This window comes from Mauremys mutica, chromosome 14, assembly GCF_020497125.1.
Source record: "Mauremys mutica isolate MM-2020 ecotype Southern chromosome 14, ASM2049712v1, whole genome shotgun sequence".
NCBI lineage: Eukaryota > Metazoa > Chordata > Testudines > Geoemydidae > Mauremys > Mauremys mutica.
The window spans coordinates 14,587,261-14,607,592 of NC_059085.1; the positions used below are offsets into that span (position 1 = coordinate 14,587,261).

The 20,332-nt window shown below is 40.1% G+C and overlaps 1 protein-coding gene across 10 annotated transcripts in view; it reads left to right on the forward strand.

Annotated features, from left to right (window-relative positions):
* Window positions 1–14,517, forward strand: part of ESRP2 (epithelial splicing regulatory protein 2) — a 66,046-nt gene extending 51,529 nt beyond the window's left edge. For 8 of the 10 annotated variants that reach the window (XM_044987445.1, XM_044987443.1, XM_044987449.1 and 5 more), the window contains one exon: window positions 13,173–14,517. In XM_044987445.1, the coding sequence (XP_044843380.1) occupies window positions 13,173–13,331 (159 nt within the window). In that variant the 3' untranslated portion in view covers window positions 13,332–14,517. Of the gene's footprint in view, window positions 1–8,706; window positions 8,819–13,172 lie in introns of all 10 variants that reach the window. The other 2 variants (XM_044987447.1, XM_044987451.1) reach the window with 1 other exon arrangement.
* The last annotated feature ends 5,815 nt before the right edge of the window (window positions 14,518–20,332 follow it).

Sequence of the window (20,332 nt, forward strand, 5' to 3'; positions counted from 1 at the left end):
TTAATTAACTTTTTAAAACTACATTTATTTTTATTTTCATTTGTTCCCTGCTATCTTTTAACATGAGATTTTATTTTGAGAATGTAGAATTATGTCCTGCATCAAAACCTCAGGTGGAAAAGTAACTAACAAGAAAATATGTGAAATTAACTAAATCTTATATTTATAGTTTACAGGTTTCAGTTCTGTTGCTTAATTTGCTCCTTCCATCTCCTTAAATGGAAGGTAGCTTAAAGTGTGTGTGTGTGTGTGTGTGTGTGTGGCATATTTAAAAATTTTAAATGTATAGGAATGTGTTTATAAATCAGAACTAGATGTATACTCCTACTTTAACCTGTTCTCTAGTCACAAGAAATAAATCCCTACCCTACTCCACCCAAAAATAATTTTAAAAGTCAAGCTTAGTCATTATGACATTTAAGAAGCTGGTTTTGGGTGTGTTTTTCATCATTTGCCCAGTTGAATTTGAGGTGAGGAACACAGCAAGATATTTAAAAGTTTATACATTTTACTGTCATCAGCTACTGCTGATGAAAGAGAGTGACTGATTGAATTAAGTCTTTAGAAAATGCTGCCCTGAGTAGATCAGGGATCAGAATCTTGTGAAGGAGCTGAGAAATCACTACATGATACATGTGCTAGTCCAGGTTTTTTTATTTACACACGCCCATGCACGCACTCACTCCTGCAGTAATCTGGAAAAATACTTTTGTAAGTAAAAGGTCTGATTACTTTTATAGTGTTGGGACAGTGTTTTGTCTCTGGTAAGAAAATCTAACATTATCTCCTCCCTCCCTCTCCCACTCCCCCATTTCTTCTCTTTCTACTGCTACCCAGAGGATGTATTGAACGATGCTTCTGGTCCTTTATAAAGTGAGCCCTTGTTAACCACCATTGGCATGGGTATGATCTTAATCCCTTTGTGAAAATAATTGAAGTTGATTTTCAGTGGACACGGAAATTGGATCCGAGATGCTGAGAACAAAGGGTGATTTTTATCTTTTGTGTATTCCTGTCTGAAAGGGATGAGTTAAGTTTTATTTATTTTCTGCTGTTTCCTTGTCTGAATCTCTTTGGTCTTCAAGGGCTTCATGTACTGCATGTATGCACATGTTGCTACTTAACTGAAAGCAGCTTTCACACCAGACCTGCCTCGTAAGGGAGATACTCTTGGCTTACCATGTGCTTGAACAAGCTGGTCTCAACATCAGTACATGCTTCCAACAGTAGATGGTGTTAAAATTATAATTCAATATTTTCATCAGTTTGACTATTAGAGTTGGCTTCTTTTATTTAATAGCCCAGTAAATTGGTTTCATCCTTATAGCACCATCAGATGCTCCTATGATTTTTTAAATTAAGTTAAGAATTCCTTCATCACAGTTAAACATACATGATGCTTTCAGTTAACCTCACAAAAAATCTACAGAGCAGTTAATATAATTGTTTTTGGAGATGCTTGAAAAAACCCTCTCTATTGTATTGCAATGTGCAATACGCTTCTGAATGTAAACGTTTAATGCTAGCATGTTACCATCCAATAATTCATGATGTAGCTTATAATGATTATTGTATTGCAGTGAATCCTGGGAGATCCCATCATGGCCCAGGATGCCACTGTGCTAAGCATTGTACAGTTAACAAAAAGACGGTCTCTGCCACAGATAGCTACAGTCTAAGACTATGTCTACTCTAGCACTCTTGTTGGCAAAACTTTTGCTGGTGAGAGGTGTAAAAAAAAAAAAAAATACCCCTCTGACCGATGTAAGTTTCACTGACACATGCACCGGTGTGGACAGCGCTACGTTGGCGGGAGAGGCTCTCCCAACGAGGCTGTCGCCGCTCATTGGGGGTGGTTTAATTATGCCAGTGGGAGAGCTTTTTCCTGTCGGCAAAGAGCACTACACAGGAGACCTTACAGCGGTGCCGCTGCGGTGGTCTGTAGTTTAGACGTAGCCTAGGTATAAGACAAGAGACAATTGGAGGATCTAGATGGACAGATGGGGAAACACAAGGAAATAATGAGACCATACTGGTCAGCATGATTGGCAGTGGCCTCAGCACATCAGCTCCCTAATTATTTGTTAAAATTTTTGAAGGGATTTGGAGGAGGATTATGAGTCAGTCTGGATATTTACTGCGAGCTCCTATCATAACTTGAAAATCTTCTACTTCAAGGAGAACTGGATTTCTGGAATTTATTTTTAAAAATAAAAATCCACTCTTCAGCTCCTGAAACTGTCTCTCTATCAGGGAGAAGGAATGGGGGAAACCTGGGTGGTTGACTATATTCAGCACTAGTAAACTGTACAGTTAGGTCACTGCAGCACAACACTCTAAACAGCTATCATTAAAGTTGAGAGGAATTAAGGAAATGGTAAGTGAATGATTGGAGAACAGCCATTAGCACTTGTAGAAACAGTGATGTTTTTATGCAAGGGTAAATAAATACCAAATAAGCAAAGGTACTTTTTGCCTCTATCTTTAGTTATTTATGTAACGTGTATTTGCTAAATCTGCTGTTTATTGTACACTTTAGCCTTACATTTGCTTATTGGTTAATTAAGCTTCTCATGCTTACTAACTGAACCAATGAGATTAAGGGGAATGTTCCAAGATGCTAAGAATAATCCAAGCTTTTGATGCTTGCTACTTTCATAGGAGTGTGTGTGCCATTAATAGAATCGTGATACTCTGGAATAGAAAGCAGATTTATCAACCCAGTTAGCCTGGATGTCAGTGTAGACCTGTTCACTAGGGCATTGTGTTTCATTCAGAACTACAGTCAGAAATGATATGAGCTGGGAAGACTGACTTTGAGGGATCATAGTTAACATCTAAAATTGCTTAAAGCTTGTGAGAGTTTTAGTCCCTGCTTGCTGAAACAGGGCCATGTTGGAAACCTGGTGCCTGTTTTACTTCTTTTTCTATAGGATAAAATAAAATGAATATCCTTTAAACCTATACTGGGTTTATGTATACCATTCCTCATGTGAAGCTATAGAGGGTTTTGCAATGTATTAATCCTCTGAGTCGTCTTAGACACAGAATTCAAGGCTAATTGCTTTTTTAAAAAAAAGCAGCAATGAGGCGGTGGGGGAAATGGATGAATGGCAAAATTCGAAGAGCTTTAACAACTCATCTATCTCTAATATCAGGACAGCAGACTTCACTGTTGCTGACTTCCCCTGGATTAAGCTTTGCCTGGCATGTATGTTTGAACAAAGAAAGTATTCTCTGTTTCCTATGGGTCCTTTTTGAAATCTGACACCTTTCACAGTCCTAGGGGGATAGCCTCTTCATCCATGTCTCTTGCATCCTCTAGCTGCCAATTCTAGTCACAACACCTTCTGGGGTGGGGATGGGAGGGAGTCGTGGGGGTGGGGGAATAGTCTTGCTTAGCATAGCTTTGCAGCAAAGCTAGCAAGTAATAGACAATACACCTCTACCCTGATATAACGCTGTTCTCAGGAGCCAAAAAATCTTACTGCGTTATAGGTGAAACCGCGTTATATTGGACTTGCTTTGATCCGCCAGAGTGCACAGCGCTCCCCCCAGCACTGCTTTCCCGCGTTATATTCAAATTGTGTTATATCAGGTCGCGTTGTATCCGGGTAGAGGTGTATTGTATCGCTTTCCCCATCTAAAATGGAACACAGCTGTAGCTCAGACATGTACTGCTTTTGTTCTGAATTTAGATTGATCTTTCAGTTGGAAGCACTGCCCGCAAGGAGAGAGCCTCTCTCAAAACTGGGATAGTAAATTTTGCTGTTTACCATTGCGGTCAACTAGCTGCTTGTCACATTTTAAGCAATTCAGTTAAGGCTCTTTGATTCAGTACCAAATAATCTAGACTGAATCAGAGTCTCAGACATTTAGGGATTCCTCCCCTCCCTAGGACCTATTCTCTGGGGTGGGCTCATATTTTTAGAGGAGACTTTCCTAGCAAACTCTTCTGGTGACTTGCCTTGTAAATCCAGAATAGAATTGCTACAGCTGCATCTCTGAAGTGGCCATTTTGCCTCTAACGACTGCAAGTTGCACCTCCTTTCTAGCTGGAAACTATTCTTGGCTCCTATTATATTTCCCCTTAATTTCCCTATTTCCTTAGGGCTTAACTAAAATCAGTTTCTAAACCATTTAGTTAAATCAGTGCACAAACGGTGTGTAGCCAAGCCCTTATTCCTGTCTAGGTGGCAGATACTTGCAGAGGCACTACCATAGGGTGAGGGGAAAATGGAATTCAGGAGGGCTAGTAATGCAGTGATAGTAATGCATTAACTTTTTTGCTTCTAAAGGTTTAGGTTCAAATTAATTTTTTAGGAAAGGAGTGAAAAAGCAGCATGATCTCCTCAGGAAGCAGCACAGGTGATCTCTGCATAAGATGATAGGCTAGCGTAGCAGAATTATTGCGGGTCAGAAATTAGTAAATGTTGGAAAAGCTGTGTGAAGGACGCTTGTGATATTGCTTATATATCATGTGTATCAAACTAACCTTTGAAACAGTAGAGGGAGTATTTTTCAGCCAGAGAATGTGACTCTTGGGATGGACTGAGGTAAACCAGGAAATGTAATAGCCCCTTGGTTACTGCTAGTGAGGGAGAGGTGAGTCCACCTAGATGGTACATGGGTTTGCAACTCTTGGTTCAACTTTACTACTTACAGTGCTGTAACTTGCCACTCAAAAGCCATAAAACGCTCTTACTGAGGAACTGCAAGAAAACGGACGAACATGGAGCAGAGAGAAGGAAACAATGGTACAATAATGTCTTTAAATATAGAGTGCAGGTTCAAGTAATCATAGACCTCTACTTGTTTAACAGTACGGACCTGAGAGACAGAACTTAACAACCTTTGACAACTGGATTAACTTTTTTTCTCTTTTTTACATTTACATTTTTGCCAGTTCACATTAGGACACTAGAAAAGACCTACTGAGTCTGGAAATCCTCTTGATTTGATAAACAGGGTTGCTTCTACTTCCTCTCTCAGCCTTCATAAATCTAGATTTCTGACGGCGATTTCTCAATGTGAAAATCCTACTATCAGTCTAATTAGTCAATAAGAGATTGATCCTGCTCCCATATAAAATGATTCAGCCTCACCTTTGCTTTCCAAAAGGATCAACTTGTTCCCCCTATTCAAATCAGCTTTGCTACTCACTGAGCAGCCACTCCCCTGGGTACCAGTACTCTATTCCTATCAGATGCATTTGTCACCTGCTCTTAGTCTTTTGTCTGTGGCTACTCTGTGGTGTATCTTGCCATTTTTTTTCTAGCCTGTAAAGATTCACCACTTGCTATTACTTGGCATTACTTTCTGCTTCCAAGCTACCCTCTTGGTGCGAACTTGACTCCATACGTGGCTCCAATCCTACCTACCCACTGGAAGACCCATAGTACAGGTGGGCACACCAAGTACCATTTCCTGCTGCCCTTGAGATCAGGGTCAAATGAGGAATCCTTTAAAGAAACCCCCACGGTGGTGATGTGTGTGCAGCCTCTTCTTGGCTCTTTTCATGTGCCTTTCGCCACTAACTTCAGCTGGACTTGATAGCCACCTCAGGGTGAAAAAGGAATTATTTTGTCACTGACTGAAGGAAAATGTAAAGGAAAAATCAATCTATCTAAGAAGCCGCTCCCTCTGCTTCATCTATATCAATAAACTAGACTGTTCTGTCAAATAGAGGAAAAAGAGACACTGGTTGACGGAAAAACATTTTCAATAGATGCTTGGTTTGTTGATGAATAATTGGATAACGGGTCAGCTGCTGCTGCCAGGCAGTTAAGAATAAGCTCTCCTCAGAAACTTCCAGTTTTCTGCATGAGTTAAAAATGCCCACTGAAGAGAATGCCTTTGAAAATGCAACATCTATATTCAGGTTAGATGTGTTGAGGCCAAATTTGATATGTCACTGGATTTATAAAGCTTTTCAAAATGACTTCCGGTTCTATGAGTTCACAGCTGATTATCTTATCTGGGATTTTCAGACTGGCTTATCTGCCATTGATTGCAATGGAAGCAGAATTTTTGAATTATTTGAAAATTTCACCTTTTGCCTATATGAATGAACAAAGGCAAAGAACATGCTATTGTAGATGACAGCTTTTTAACAGCAGGAAATGGGTTTTGGCAGTAGTTTTTAAGCTATCTGCTTCTGAGTTTGACCTATTTAATGTTGCTTTTTGTCATCTGTACAATACGTGGTATCGGATGACTTCCGGCAAATCCATAATAGTGCATTTTTACATTATTGTATAATTATTTCACAATCTCAGCTTGGTAGGGGACTGGTAAAGCAGAAATACTGAGCCTAAATTAAGAGGCTTAATGCTAATTACATGTCCCTGCATTCAAAGCTAGCAACACTGATATTCCACTTTGGACACCTGAGCGGACCTCAGGTTCTTCCACTTTTGGTCATCCAGTCCAATGGTAGTGTACCTTGGCCTTGTTCATTTAGGAGGCTTCTGCAATATAGGCAATATCTGAAATGCTCATTTAATGCTCTATCTCAAGTCTTTTGGAGTAGCTGTCATTTTCTCACTAGAGACCTAGTTTCTTGTATGACCTCACCTATTGCATTATTTCCCTAACTTGATTTACAATAATGCCTTTTTGTAATTTTTTTTTTAAGCTGGAGCTGTTCGGAAGCACTTACTACTCCATAACCTCTGTTTAATTACCGTAACTTAATACAATCTCTCCTTTTTACATGTCTGTCTTCTAAATAAAAAACTCTTTAAAAAACCCACCACAATAGTTATTCAAGTTTCCTGCACACTTGAGCTCATGCTTTATACCAATCTCTCTTCTTGCCATTTCTGATACACTGTAATTTTTCCATTCCTCGTTTTTCTTGTTCCTTATGCATATCAAGTACCTTTTTAAAAAAAAATATACTCTCACTAGAGGCTACAGGGCTTTACCTACTGCAAATCTGCTGATAATCTAGTATCTAAAGTATGTACTATATTGAGACATTCCTTCCAAAGAACAAACTTACTTTTTGTAGATTGGTTTCAAGGGCAGGTCTGGTAGCTGATAATTAATATTTGCTCAGCCTGGTTGCCCTGGTAGAGACTATCTAGAAAAAACTTCTTACGTTTGTTTGTACTTAATGGAGTGGGTCTAGATGTGAAGGTGGCTAGAAATCTGTATTGAAGATTGTGGGGGTTCTTTCTCTTATGGTGTTTGGGCTCTTGGATGTTGCTCTGTGTGGTAGGTGTATTACGTGTTCTTTAAATTTCACTATAGGTGGCTATAAAGTGTCTTTTTTTTTCTCATTTTCTTTTATAAATACAATATTTGTTCTTCCCTGTAAACTGGCAGGAGACATTTTCTGTATCAAAAGAAACAAAGGACAGCAGAGCAATACAACCTTGTGTGCTTGGGGATAGTGTAATCTACCAATGCATGTAAAGGAAGCCATTTCAAAACAGAAAATTCTGCTTCTTACTGCAGAAAGGACATAATGTAAACTGGGTTATGTGTACCTCTTTGCTGCAAAGTAGCATTCCAGTAGTCTCCACAACATAGTCAGGTGTTCTCTGGGATTTGTTTCTTTCCAGTATGTGTGCTTCTGGAGACATTCTTTATAAACCGGCATTTGGTCTCATCAACCAAGATCTGTTTTCAGACTTTAGATACAGACTTGCACCATCCCCTATAACAACACGCCCTTCTCATGCATGGTTAAGATCTTTGACCTGATTCTTCTGTCTTAGGCCTAGTCTATACACAGCTTTTGTACTAGGGTTGCCAATTTTGGTTGGACGTGTTCCTAGAGATTTCATCACCTGACATGATCTTTCATCTTCTGGAGACTCCAGGACAATCCCGGAGGGTTGGCAACCCTATTTTGTACTGGTATAACTTTATTGGTTAGTGATGTGATTTTTCTTTTTACCAAAATGGTTATACTGGCACAACCCCTGTTTGGACTCAGTTATATCAGTATAAAAGTGCTTTACACTGGTATAGCTTATTCTCCTTCCTATATGGGGGTAAGCTTCACCTATACAAGCACTCTTTTATACCCGTATAAATGCATCCACACTTGGGAATTGTATGGCGTTAGCTATGCTGGTGTTAGGCACAGAGGTACAACTTTGGCTTTTGTGTGCGGACAACGCCTCACGCTGGCTTTTCACCAGGGTAACTCTCTCTACTTCAGTGGAGTTAACTTCTTATTTACACTCCTAAGTAAGATCAGAATTCGGACCTTGGTCTCTCCTAATCCTTCCTCTCCTCACGTCAATTTGTGCAGTCTAGAAAGCATGTGCTCCAATCCCTATGAGATTCTCTGCTGTAACATAGTATAGCTCTCTCTGATACATAGACTTTGTCATTTGTTACCTGGCACATCATTTCAATATCTACTTGCTGCTGTTCTATGAATATTAAGGAAGAAAGGGTATTTGGTTGTTTAAATTTCCTTATTAAGGAAGACTTGCATTACAAAAAGCTTCTATATGCAGTATATAATCTCCCCCATATTTCTTCCATAAACTTATCTCCAACCAACTCTTCAAGTAATGTATTTTACTGATTGCATATAAGCTGTGTGTGTCAAATTCACTTTGTCTCCTGCCAGTTACTGTAGCTGATGCTCTTAATTAAGGTTGCAAATGTAGTCTGTGTGGCTTGCTGTACAAGAACTGTACCTTCTATTGCTGATTATCGTGTATCACACTTGTACTGTAGTATGCACCTGATGACTACAATGGCCTTATTCAGCTGAACGATCAAGCAAGGAGTGTGTTACAAGCACCGAAAGAGTGGGTCTGTTTGTAACTGTTTGTAACTTCCAAAGAAGGTAAGATGGGACTGGCAGAAGCTGGGTCTCCAGTGGTGAACGGGAAGGGAAATGAAGGGCTTGGTGATGTGGAGATTTTTTCCTTCCTAGCTTGTGTTTGGGAACCTTACTCTAACCTTCCCTGCTCCTGTCCTATTAAAAAATAAAAAAATAAAAAAAAAATCAACTAATCTGGTGAAACTGAGGCTACTCCTGTGATCTGTGGCTGATGGGACAGCAGTGGTAAATGGTGGAGGTTATGTGACAGCTTGGCTTTGTGCAAAGAAATTTCTGTTAAACTTTCACAGTGGTTTATTACCATTTGCTGAGTGCTCCATCTGAGGCTTTTAGCCCAGGGCTTTTATTCTTGTTTGTTTGAATGTAGCAAGAAAACTTCTTCTAACCTTGACTTCAAAAAAAATAGGAAGACATTCCTTTTTTTTTTTTTTTAACCCTCTCCCCACCTTTCTCCATCTTTCTTAGACTGCAAAGTTGTCTAGAAATGAATGCTTCTCTGATATCTCCTGCTCACTTTGCACCAAGGAGATCCCTATTCCTTAGAATGGGTCTGGAATGTTGCTCTGTCAATAAGGGTGTTTGTTTTCTTTATATGAGTGAGTAAACTTGCTAATGGTGAACTATCCCAGTTGTCCATTGCAGTCTGATCCCAGCTTTCTCAATACACGCTTACACTTTGGCTTCTGAGCTGGGACTTCTTACGAATCATTCACGTATAGTAAAGGTAACAGACATTTGAAAAATGTAATGGATATTGATTAAACTACTAAATCCTTCAGTTAAACTATTAACAAAAAAAAGCATATAATTATTGAAAAAAATTGTGCAATTTGAGGGCACAAAGCAATATTAAGATACCTTTATTATTATACTGTAGGTTCAAAGTATTCTTCTGATTTAACAGTATGAGCGGAACAACTTCAGAAATTAAACTGCCTCCCCTCTCCTACTTTATTTTCTTTTATCTCTGGAGCCTGGAAACTTTGGTTACCACTTCAGGATGAAATTCACTTTTGCGCAGGGCCAACCCCAAGATGTGTACCTCTTAAGCCCTCAGGTCCATAAGCTTTGTACAAACTCTCTGTTGAATGCTAGAGCGCTAAGTTATCTATTGCTTCATTCCCATGTAAAAAGCTTGCTCCTGAGTCTTAAATACTAAGTTAACCAACTTTTTTTCCCCCCCTAAAGATGCTCAGATTTGTTTTTAAAAATAATTATTCTAATACTTTTTGGAAGAGAAACCAAAGCAATCATTTGAGAGCTCAAATGGTACTATTTTAAATTATGCATTCAAATGTTCTGCTAATGTCCAAGTTTTTTCAATGCAGTAACAAGTGACAAAACTTTATGCCTCTTTGCCTTGATATTTAATTATAATGACAATAATGAATTTTGACATTTGTGTGGTTGTAATGCATAATTCTAATATGACCTAGAAAGTATTAATGACTTCCATAATATCAAGTCTCTCCCTTTTAAAAATCCAACTGATTAGTTCTGCTGGTCCCCCCCCGCCCCCACCCCCATAGGTATAATATCATTTGGAAACAGATGACTTACAAAGAGTTGAGTTAATAGGTCATTAGGTTAGAGCGGCTTTTCTGTAAAGCCATTTGTATCAAGGCAGTCGTGTGTGTGATTTCATGATAAAATATCACACCTGCTGGGGAGCAAGTCACCTGAAGGCGGTGTGGTGTAGTGTTTAGAAGAGCTGGGGACAGGAGAATCTCTGGTTCATTCTGAGCAGATACATAGACACTCACTCACTATGATCCTGGGCAAGTTATTCACCCGCTCTCGTGTTTCACTCATATCATCTGGAAAATGGGGTTAATAACTGGGCCTTGCTACAGCCAGATGGGAGCTGAGTTATCTCAGACTAACAGATTACAAAATGAGTGGCGTAGCCTTGGGTACCGTGGTATGAACATCTCTGGTGCAAACCACCCAGAGAGAATAAATATTTGCCACGATGTGTGAGTACGTCGTTCTCCTCCTCTGAATGAATCTTCAGCTGTAATTCCCAAAATGAATACATTTACTTAAGGCATCTACATTAAAACCATAGGTTAGTGTCTTAAAGTGAACACAAATGAGCTCGGAAAAGAGTTAATCAAACCTAGGCAACTCTGCCTCTTGCAGAACCTGCAGCCTGTTCTTTTGGCCTTCCATACAGTTTTTCCTGCTACTGATATTGCTTGTTTCAAGAAAAAGAAAAAAAAGGGGGGGGGGGAAGAAGCACACTCCCTACTATCATAACTACACTATTTTTTTTCTAATACATTGATTTAAAAACCAAAGCTGCTACAGAAACTGCTTTTTGCTTTCTCCCGTGCTCAGTGGTGTAACCATACTTCCCATATGCTCTCGTTGCATTTGGGTCTGGAGACTAAAACTGACTGACTGACCCCGATATACTGTAGCCAGCGGTTAGCAATCACAGGTGTAGGTGCAAAAACATTTTAAAACAGACCCAATATAATTTTGTTCTACCCAAATGAAGTGCTTCTTCCTTTTTAAGTGCATTAGTAATCTGAAATCTATTAATCTGATTTCTAAACCTAATCTGGGCTTCTTACAGGAATTTTTGTATAAGGTTCTTGAATATTTTTCGGCATGCTGCTTTCCTAATTCACCTTGTTTCTGGAGGGAGAAATGTATCCGTATATATGGATCTAATAGTGTCTGTGCTCACTGCCCTGTTAAGTACCTCTAGTTCCTAACATGATTTGTTGCTTATAACTTCAGACTGCTTTTATTGCTACCAAGCATTTGGGTGAGTGAAGTTCTGGTATGTGCTGGCTTTACTTCTACATGTCAGAATATAAAGTTGCTCAGAAACTAGTATGGGAGGCAACCAAAAAGTGAGCGTTTTGCCATTTATTTTACTGTAACAAGCATATATGGTAGCATCATTTTTTGGGGTGGGTGGGCGGGAGGGGAGGGCTGCAAATGTTTTTCCTCTTTAAATCTGAAGGATGTAGACTCCACAAAGCAAGTATTACGCTTGATCTTTTTTTTTTTTTTTCCCCCTTAAACTGTGGTGTTCTAACTTAGCAAGTGTGTTTGTGTTCTTTCTGGCAATGAGTTGACCCCATCTTAAGTTTCCAGCAAATGAATCTCTTGTATTCAGTTTTTGCTGTTTCAACTTTTGATTTCTTAGCTTGGTTCAGATTTATTAAATCAAATATACAAATGAGATTTCCAAATTTACCCTGCAAGGGCTTCCAGGATGTCTGGTATGGGGGCACAGACAAGCTCGGGCACATCTGCTGAGTGGATTTTATACTCGATATTTTGGGGTTAAATCCTTGAACATACCAGGGCCCACGTGTCACCCCAAGTAAATTAACTACATTGACAGAACAGTCTCATTTCCCACCACTCTTTCCGCCCTCTTCCCTCCATATTAACAAAGGCTCCTTTGATTCAATTGAAGTACTACAACTTTTACTTCTCTGGTTCTGGGGGCTAATTTAGTTCTGTTAATTCTCATGCATCTTCTCCTCTCATGCTGCTCTATCCATGCTTCCCTTTCTGGTGTCACTGTCTGCCTTATTTTCTTTTGGGTTAGTATTCATGATGCTTTAATAGCCCTTTCTGTTTTTCTTGGCCAATAAGCCAGGTAGCACAAGCATACTTCACTGCAGGCTGAAGTTTCCTTCCTTGCTTTGCCTATCATTTACTAAATTTTATACCTCTTCTGTCTTGGGCTAGTCTACACTTCAAACTTAGATCAACATAGCTACAACGCTCAGAGATATGACAAATTCATACCTCGAGTGCTGTAGCTATGCCAACCTAGCCCAGGGTATAGATGCAACTAGATCGATGGAAGAATGCTTCTGACAACCTAGCTACCATCACTTGAGGAGATGGAGTTCCTACAGCGATGGAAAAACCCCTTCTGTCACTGTTTGTCTGCATCTATACCATGTGGTACAGTGTAGTAGCTATGCCACTGTAGTGCCCATAATGTAGACACATGGTCTTGCTAACCTTAAATCTAAGTAAAATGCAGTACTTCTGTACTGGACTCTCCTCCTGGAGCTACTTTTGAATCTTTCTGACTCGTACACCAGCAGAATTAAAGTTCCTTCTGCTGTGAACTAAAAAAACAGCTCTCAGTTCAGTCTTCAGTCCTTTATTCTCCTCCAGACTTGGCTGTTTGTAGCCACGATGATCTGAAGCTTGGCAGATGAAGTGTTTTTATGTATAAAACTCTGAACTGCCTTTCTGTTGATCTAAAGCAATTAAAGAAACCAGCAGGAGTACATAGTGTTAGGGACAGAGCCTACATCTGTGGTCTTCGCTTTTAAGTTTCTCTTCCCCCTCCCTTGTGTTCTTATTCCTGCAGCTCCACACAGATTCCATTCTCGTGCTTTACAACTTTAGTGGCCAGCCCAGTGGAGAAGCGTTGGTGACTTTTCCAAGCCTGGACCTGGCTAAGAAAGCAGTGGCTGAGAAAAATGGACGACTCCTGGGAAGTCGCTATATAGAACTCTATCTGGTCTAACCAAAAGACTCTTGAGGGGAGGGGGGAGGGAGAAGAGAGGGAAGGGAAGTAATACTAAACACTGTGCCTTTTAATAAAACAAAGTCTTCCCTTGCTATCCACACAGCAGTAAATGTGCCTTTTCAGCCTGACATGGTAGGTTGCGGGAGTGATACTTGTTCCTGTATTTAATTTGAAAAATCTCCTGCCCTACACCAAAAAGAGAGAGAAAAACTATATCACTAATTTCCTTAAGAAAGAGAAGGAAGATTGATTTCAGGGTACTTGTTGAAATGCTGCCACCCAGTTAACCCGTGAGGCAATCCAAGAGCACTTCAGCTATCACAGCCCCTGGGGCGGTGGGGAGAGAGGGAGACTTAATTTTTGTTCTGTAGTGTTTGAAGTGGAAAGTGAAACTTGGTTTGTTCAGATTCTTTTGTTTTAGGTTTTAAGAATTTACTCTCAGCAAAATGTCTCCGGAAAGGGCTGCTGAACCTTGCAGCTTTCCCAAATTGTAGCATAAATCCTATTGGATTTTTTGTTGTTGCGTTCCTTAACTGGAAAATACCCAGGATGCCACATCCAAATGGAATAGGAGAAGCTTCTTCTTGTCATTGTGTTGTGTAATGCAAAAGCCATATCAGTCTTTCCTATTAACATACATGCTGCCAATGTGTGAAGCAAAAAGAACCCCAAACTTTTAATTTCTACAGGACAAAAATGGCACATAAACATTGAGTACTAGTAAGTTATATTTTTTATTTAAGCATAATAGCTTTCAGATACTGTATTAAAGATTTTGCTCTAGTTTATGTGCATGCAATTTGTTTACATCTTTAAACTACTTTATTTGTATATTATGAAGCAACAAAATTGTTGAAATCTAAGCCTTCTAGTGCATGCATTTTTCCTTTCTTTGTGTGTATATACATAAGCTAGAAAAACTAGTTTGTCATGTAGCATGTGTTTAAGAAGACATCTGCTGTAGAAGCACTAAATGATTTTGTTTTTACTGTGCCTTAATTCAAGCCTATTCAAAGTGCAATACCAGCAGAGCAAAATGTCATGAGTCTTGTTGTGACAGGGTCATGGATGTCTGTGTACACTGATCTTGTTTTAATTGGTGTACAATTTGAGTTGTACTGAAAAGAATGAATGATGTATGCTTCTTTATATTACAACAAATAAAAGAGATGCTTACAATGTGTGTTGGCTTATTAAGTGCCTCTGTTCCTTCATCCAAACACATCAAGGTGATGTAGACCCCACTAAAGTGTTGGTGGTGTGACCATGCTTAGGATATCTTGCTGATGGAGAATACTGAAATACATCATATGTATAAAAGGTAAGCTTGTTTGTTTATTCTACAATAGCTAATCATAGCTCACAATGGAGACCTCTAAACTAAGCCATACAACGTGGCTAGTACTCATCCAAGTAGTTAGCTCAGAAGTAATACAAAACAGTCAGGCCCAGTCTTCTGTAAAAGAAACAATGCAGAGAGTTGTTGGCAAGTAGCTGTATTTCAGCCTTCATGAGTTCCAATGGTGTTTCGAAAGAGAACCCAAAGCAAAAAGGTGGCTTGACAGTATCAAATTCATTAGTAGTTCATTGCAATTGTACTGTAAATATCTAACATCTCACTGCCATAACTGGAGTTGCAGGAAGCTTCTGATGCAGTTGTGAGACATTCAGCTTTCTACCTCTTAATAAATGTCATTAACTCAAGTTGTGTAGCCCATCAACAAATTATTTTTCTAAGTACACTGTGTGTATGTATATTTTGTAAAACAAATTCAGATTTTGCAGTCTTGGAATCATGCATACATGGATTTTGTAAAACAATTCGTTATCTAGATGTATAACTTGTAGCGCAGTTTCATAAAGGCACATAATGAGTACATATGAGATTTAGACCTTTTCAGTTAATCCAGGCAGGTGAAATGTGGCTAGTAGCAAAACAAGTGAAATGAAAAATTTGCAAATTTTGTGATCATTTCTCCCTTGCTCTTACTACTTAATACCTTAAATAAGTAACAGTTAATGTTGAAAAGTCTCTAATTTATTTAGCCCTTTACTTTTTCTGTGTCTCTGCTTACGTAGTGAAACTAGACTGGTCACTTTAACATTCTGGTTCTTAGCTACTTGATCAAGATAGCTTGGTTGTTGCTTGGATTCCAGCACCACAGAAGATGCTCTAATTGGGAAGCTGGTGTAATCCAGGAGTGAGTCAGGAGACTCGAGTTCTATTCCAGCTCTGTCACTGACCCACCCTCTGTGACTGAGGTACAGAGAAGTAAAGTGATTTGCTCAGTTTCCTCATTATAAAATGCTGATAATTGCACTTGCCTCTTTTCTTTTTGTAACGCACTTTTGTGATCTAGAGATGGACAGCAATATGTAATATTTACTAAGTACCGGTATTGTTACTAAGTATTTGTTTTTTAAAAACCTAAATGGGCTGGGACCTGTCTGTGTGAGAGTGCAACTGTGAGAAAGGGGCAATCAGCTGAGCATGTGAGTTGATGTCCCCTCTTCCTTTTAAAAGAAGAAACTGATGGTGGCCCAGCGAGTCCCATAAGGGTTCCCCTAGCCTCTTCCCCTGATCTGACCATCAGGATGTGCTTCAAAGTTTATCTAGTTACTTGGGCTTTAGGGGAGGAAGGGGCTTGATGTGGGCTGAAGCGCGTGTGTGTGTGTGTGTGTGTGTGTGTGTGTGTTCTATTGATCTGGTGGAGGTAAAAAGTTGTTTAGGGCTGTTGGGGTCACTGATAGTTTTAGAATCAAACTAAAACTATCCCAAAGGCACCCTGTGTTATACAGGAGGTCAGACTAGATGATAACAATGATCCCTTCTGGCCTTGGGATCTAGAATGCAAGATGTGTGTGTCTATATATTTGAGTTCTGAATAAATCCAATAAGTATCAACATACAATCCTCTCAAATGTTTTCCTTAATTATTACAGTTCTTTTTTTGGGGGGGGGGGGAGATTTTTCAATTTTAATTTGGGGCCTATCTTGCCAGTACCACTTAAACAAGAGGGTGAAATAACCAAGCAACTGGCAAGTGAGACTGGTCCCTCGTCTAATGAAATTTATATTGGGCACCATCCTCTGCTTGAAAAAGAAAAAAGACAGCCTGAGTTCTGTTTTCTTGTGGTAAACAATTTCTAGTTTCATATATGTTTGTGATCAAGGAAATACATACAATAAATATTTCCCCTTGTAATTAAATGTTTCCTAGACAATTTAACGTAAGCACAGAATCTGTTTAGGTGTTTTTGTTCTGGTGACAGAAACGAGCAAACTCCAACTATTGAACTTGACCCACTGGTAAAAAAACAAAATCTGCCAATTTAATTTCTTTTTCACCTAATCCACGATATGACACCCTCACCACAGTCAAGGAAGACAGCTTTCCCATGGTACCCTTAGTTCCCTTAGCAGAGCAAGATTTAGATTTTTGAGTTTGTGCCTTGCTAGCTACAATATTCCTATGATGGGGACACCATCTAAAATTTAGCAAGATGAAGTTTCAATATTGCAACTAAATGTGATGGGATGATGGAGCTTGCTCCTTACTACTGGAAAGGCATGACCTCTCTCAAACTATATTACCCAGATTGAATTATCTTTTCCCAACGTTTGTCTCAGCAAATCCTGCAAAAAGTAGCTTGCAGGTCCTTGCTGCTAGTATGCTTGTCTTTTAATATTGTAACAAATCCATGATCTAGCTAGGACTGTACCACTGTCCTGGAATGCTGCTTGCTGAAGTCCCTGAGAAACTTGGGGAGCATGAGTCTAGAAGTCTGATCCTCCTGTTCCAATAAAAATTAAAATCTCCACAGCTAGAGCAGAGTCCAACCTCTGAAACATAGCTGAGCAGTTCAGAATCTTCCCCACAGAAGGGAGCGTTAGCGACTAGCCCAGGGATCGGCAACCTTTGGCACACAGCCCGGTTTGTTTACCTACCACATCTGCAGATTCGGCCGATCGTGGCTCCCACTGGCCGCAGTTCAGAGCTCCAGACCAATGGGGGCTGCGGGAAGCGGCGTGGGCTGAGGGATGTGCTGGCAGCCGCTTCCCGCCGCCCCCATTGGCCTGGAGCGGCAAACCTCGGCCAGTGGGCGCCACGATCGGCCAAACCTGCAGACGCGGCAGGTAAACAAACCGGCCCGGCCTGCCAGGGCGCTTACCCTGGCGGGCTGCGTGCCAGAGGTTGCCGATCCCTGCACTAGCCAGTTCATTAGTGTGTTGCATCCTGCCACACTCCAGGTGGCAAGAATCTGCCATGTCGTCATCTTTGCACTCAGTTAAAACAGTTTATTTTCTTCTTAACTTCCTTTATAAAACTTCTGGCTGTAAATTATGTGAACCTGCTGCTTAAATCTATTTATAAACAACTTTACAGCAACTTCCATTGTTGTTTGTATGCTATTCCACTCCGCCCTTAACAGGTTAGGAAATCTGATCCATAGCTCAGGTACTGTAGCTCTCTACCTTCCTTCAAAATAACCTGTTAACTCCTTGGTAGGTTTGAAGTACTCATGGAAGGCCAGGGATGTTTAAGTGAGCAAAAGCAGTTGGATTCTCTCTTCTCCAAAGTGCTAATCTATCTCCTTCCACTGTATATGAAACACCATACTGTAATGGTCTGGAAGCTAATGCCAAACCCTTTGCTGTGTGTAAATGCCTCACAGTTTGAAATGTTGTTAGTCTTTTCTTTGATTAAAACCCATATTATAAGAATCCTGCTGCCAGCCATCACTGTGAAGTGGTAACATTTTCACTTGGAATATTTAAGCCACTGGAATCTGGCTGACACAAGCTGTAGTTAGATGTGACTCAAGCTTGTTTGTTTCTGCTGGGTGTATAAATATTAAACATGCAGGGCTCTTGATAGGGTGGTAGTTACAGTTGCCAACTTTGTAATATTTAAAAACTGGACTCTCCAGCAGGAGTGCCAGAACCTCCCCGAAGCCCACCCCTTCCCCCTGAGGCTCTGTCCCTTCCCTCCCAAGGTCATGCCCCCATTTGCTTCTCTTCTCCCTCCCTCCCTGTCACTTGCTGCTTTACCCCTCTCCCAACTCCCCTCTGCCTGGGTCAGGAGGGACCCACCTGCAGAGCCAGGGCTGGGAGCTGCAGCCGCCTGATGGAGATAAGAGGCAGCCCCAGCTGAGCAGGGGCTGGCGTGGGTGATGACCCAGCACCTCCCCACATCCACTAACTGGGCTTTGGGTGTCAGGTCAGTAGATCTGACCGGACACTGTCTGGTACACTTTTCAGCTGGACTTTCCAGTTGAAAAATGGGCACCTGGTCACCCTCGTGGTAGTGGTGGTTTCTTTTAAAGATGTTAATGACAAATAATCACCTTTGCAAAAAGGGTGTATGGAAAAATGTCTATGCTAGGGTAAGGCTCCAGTAGCCCAGTAGAGAAGAGAAGCTACTTGTGAATACACTTGTACTTCGTTCTCTGGGTTGCAGAGGAAACACTGGATAATTTTAGACAAGACCAGACAGTTGCTGAAGGAGGGAGAAAGACTATAGTAAATCACAGGTAGGAGAAGCAACAACTTCTCAGCTAAATGTATGCTATATAAAATATACCCTCCCAAGCTTAACTAAAAGAATGTTACTGATTTTTTTTCTTTGAGGGATGGGAGTTATGGATAAACTGTGGAAGGTCCTTCCATGCATTAAAGGCAACATGAAGATAATTAGAAGAAGCTGAGTATTGGGCAATACAGACAGGCACCTTTGTTGGCACTGCTAGTGATGATTTCTAATTCTGACTCTTTGAACTTCTTCATTCTGCATCTGCTCTTCCAATATTCCTGTAAAATGTTTCTGTATGTGTCAATAGCAATTCATGACTCTAAAGAGTTAAGAACGTTCTTTAGTTTTAATCTGTTTGTCTTTTTTCCACCTCAGCCATTCCCATATAATATTTGGCTTCTCTGCATTTGTTCACTGATTGCATTTGATATAGCCAAACCGCAATGCTGATGGATGGTGTACTTTGCTAGTGCCAGTTATAGCAAGATTGCTTTATACCTCTGTTTGTTCCTGGAGCTTGGAACAAAGGGAGGAGAACTCCTCAAGTTTTTTCTTACATTACATATCTACCAGCAAGAACTCCGCCCCCCACTAGAACATAAGAATGACCATACTAGCTTGGTCTTATGATTGTGGCCAGTGCCAGAAGATTCATAGGGAATGAACAGAACAGGGCAATTTTGAGTGATCCATCCCGTCAACCAGTCCTAGCTTCTGGAAGTAAGAGGTTTAGGGACACCCGGAACATGGGGTTGCATCTTGGCTAATAGCTATTGAGAGACCTAACCTCCATGAATTTATCTAATTCTTTTTAAAATCCAGTTATACTTTTGGCCATCACAATATCCCCTGGCAACAAGTTTCATGGGTTGACTGTGCATTGTGTGAAGTATTTTCTAATGTTTGTTTTAAACCTGCTGCTTATTTATTTCAGTGTGGGACCCCAGTTCTTGTGTTATGTGACGGGGTAAATAACACTTTTTTTCTCATTTATGATTTTATAGACCCCCCACTTAGTCATCTCTTTTCAAACTGAACATTCCCAGTCTTTTTAATCCTCATATGGAAGTTGTTCCATACCCCTCCTCATTTTTGTGGCCCTTCTCTATGCCTTTTTCAATTCTATTATCTTTTTTGAGATGGAGCAACTAGAACTGCATGCAGTATTCAAGGTGGGGGTGTATCGTTGATTTATATAGTGGCATTATGATGTTTTCTGTTTTACTAACTATCCCTTTCTTAATAGTTCCTAACATTGTTCGCTTTTTTTGACTGCTGCTGCATGTTGAGTAGATGTTTTCAGAAAACTATCCATGATGACTCCAAGATGTTTCCTGAGTGATAACTACTAATTTAGGTGTTATCATTTTGGAAAACATAATCCCAACTATACAGATAATGTGCATTACTTTGCATTTATCAATATTGAATTTCATCTGCCATTTTGTTGCCCAGTTACCAAGT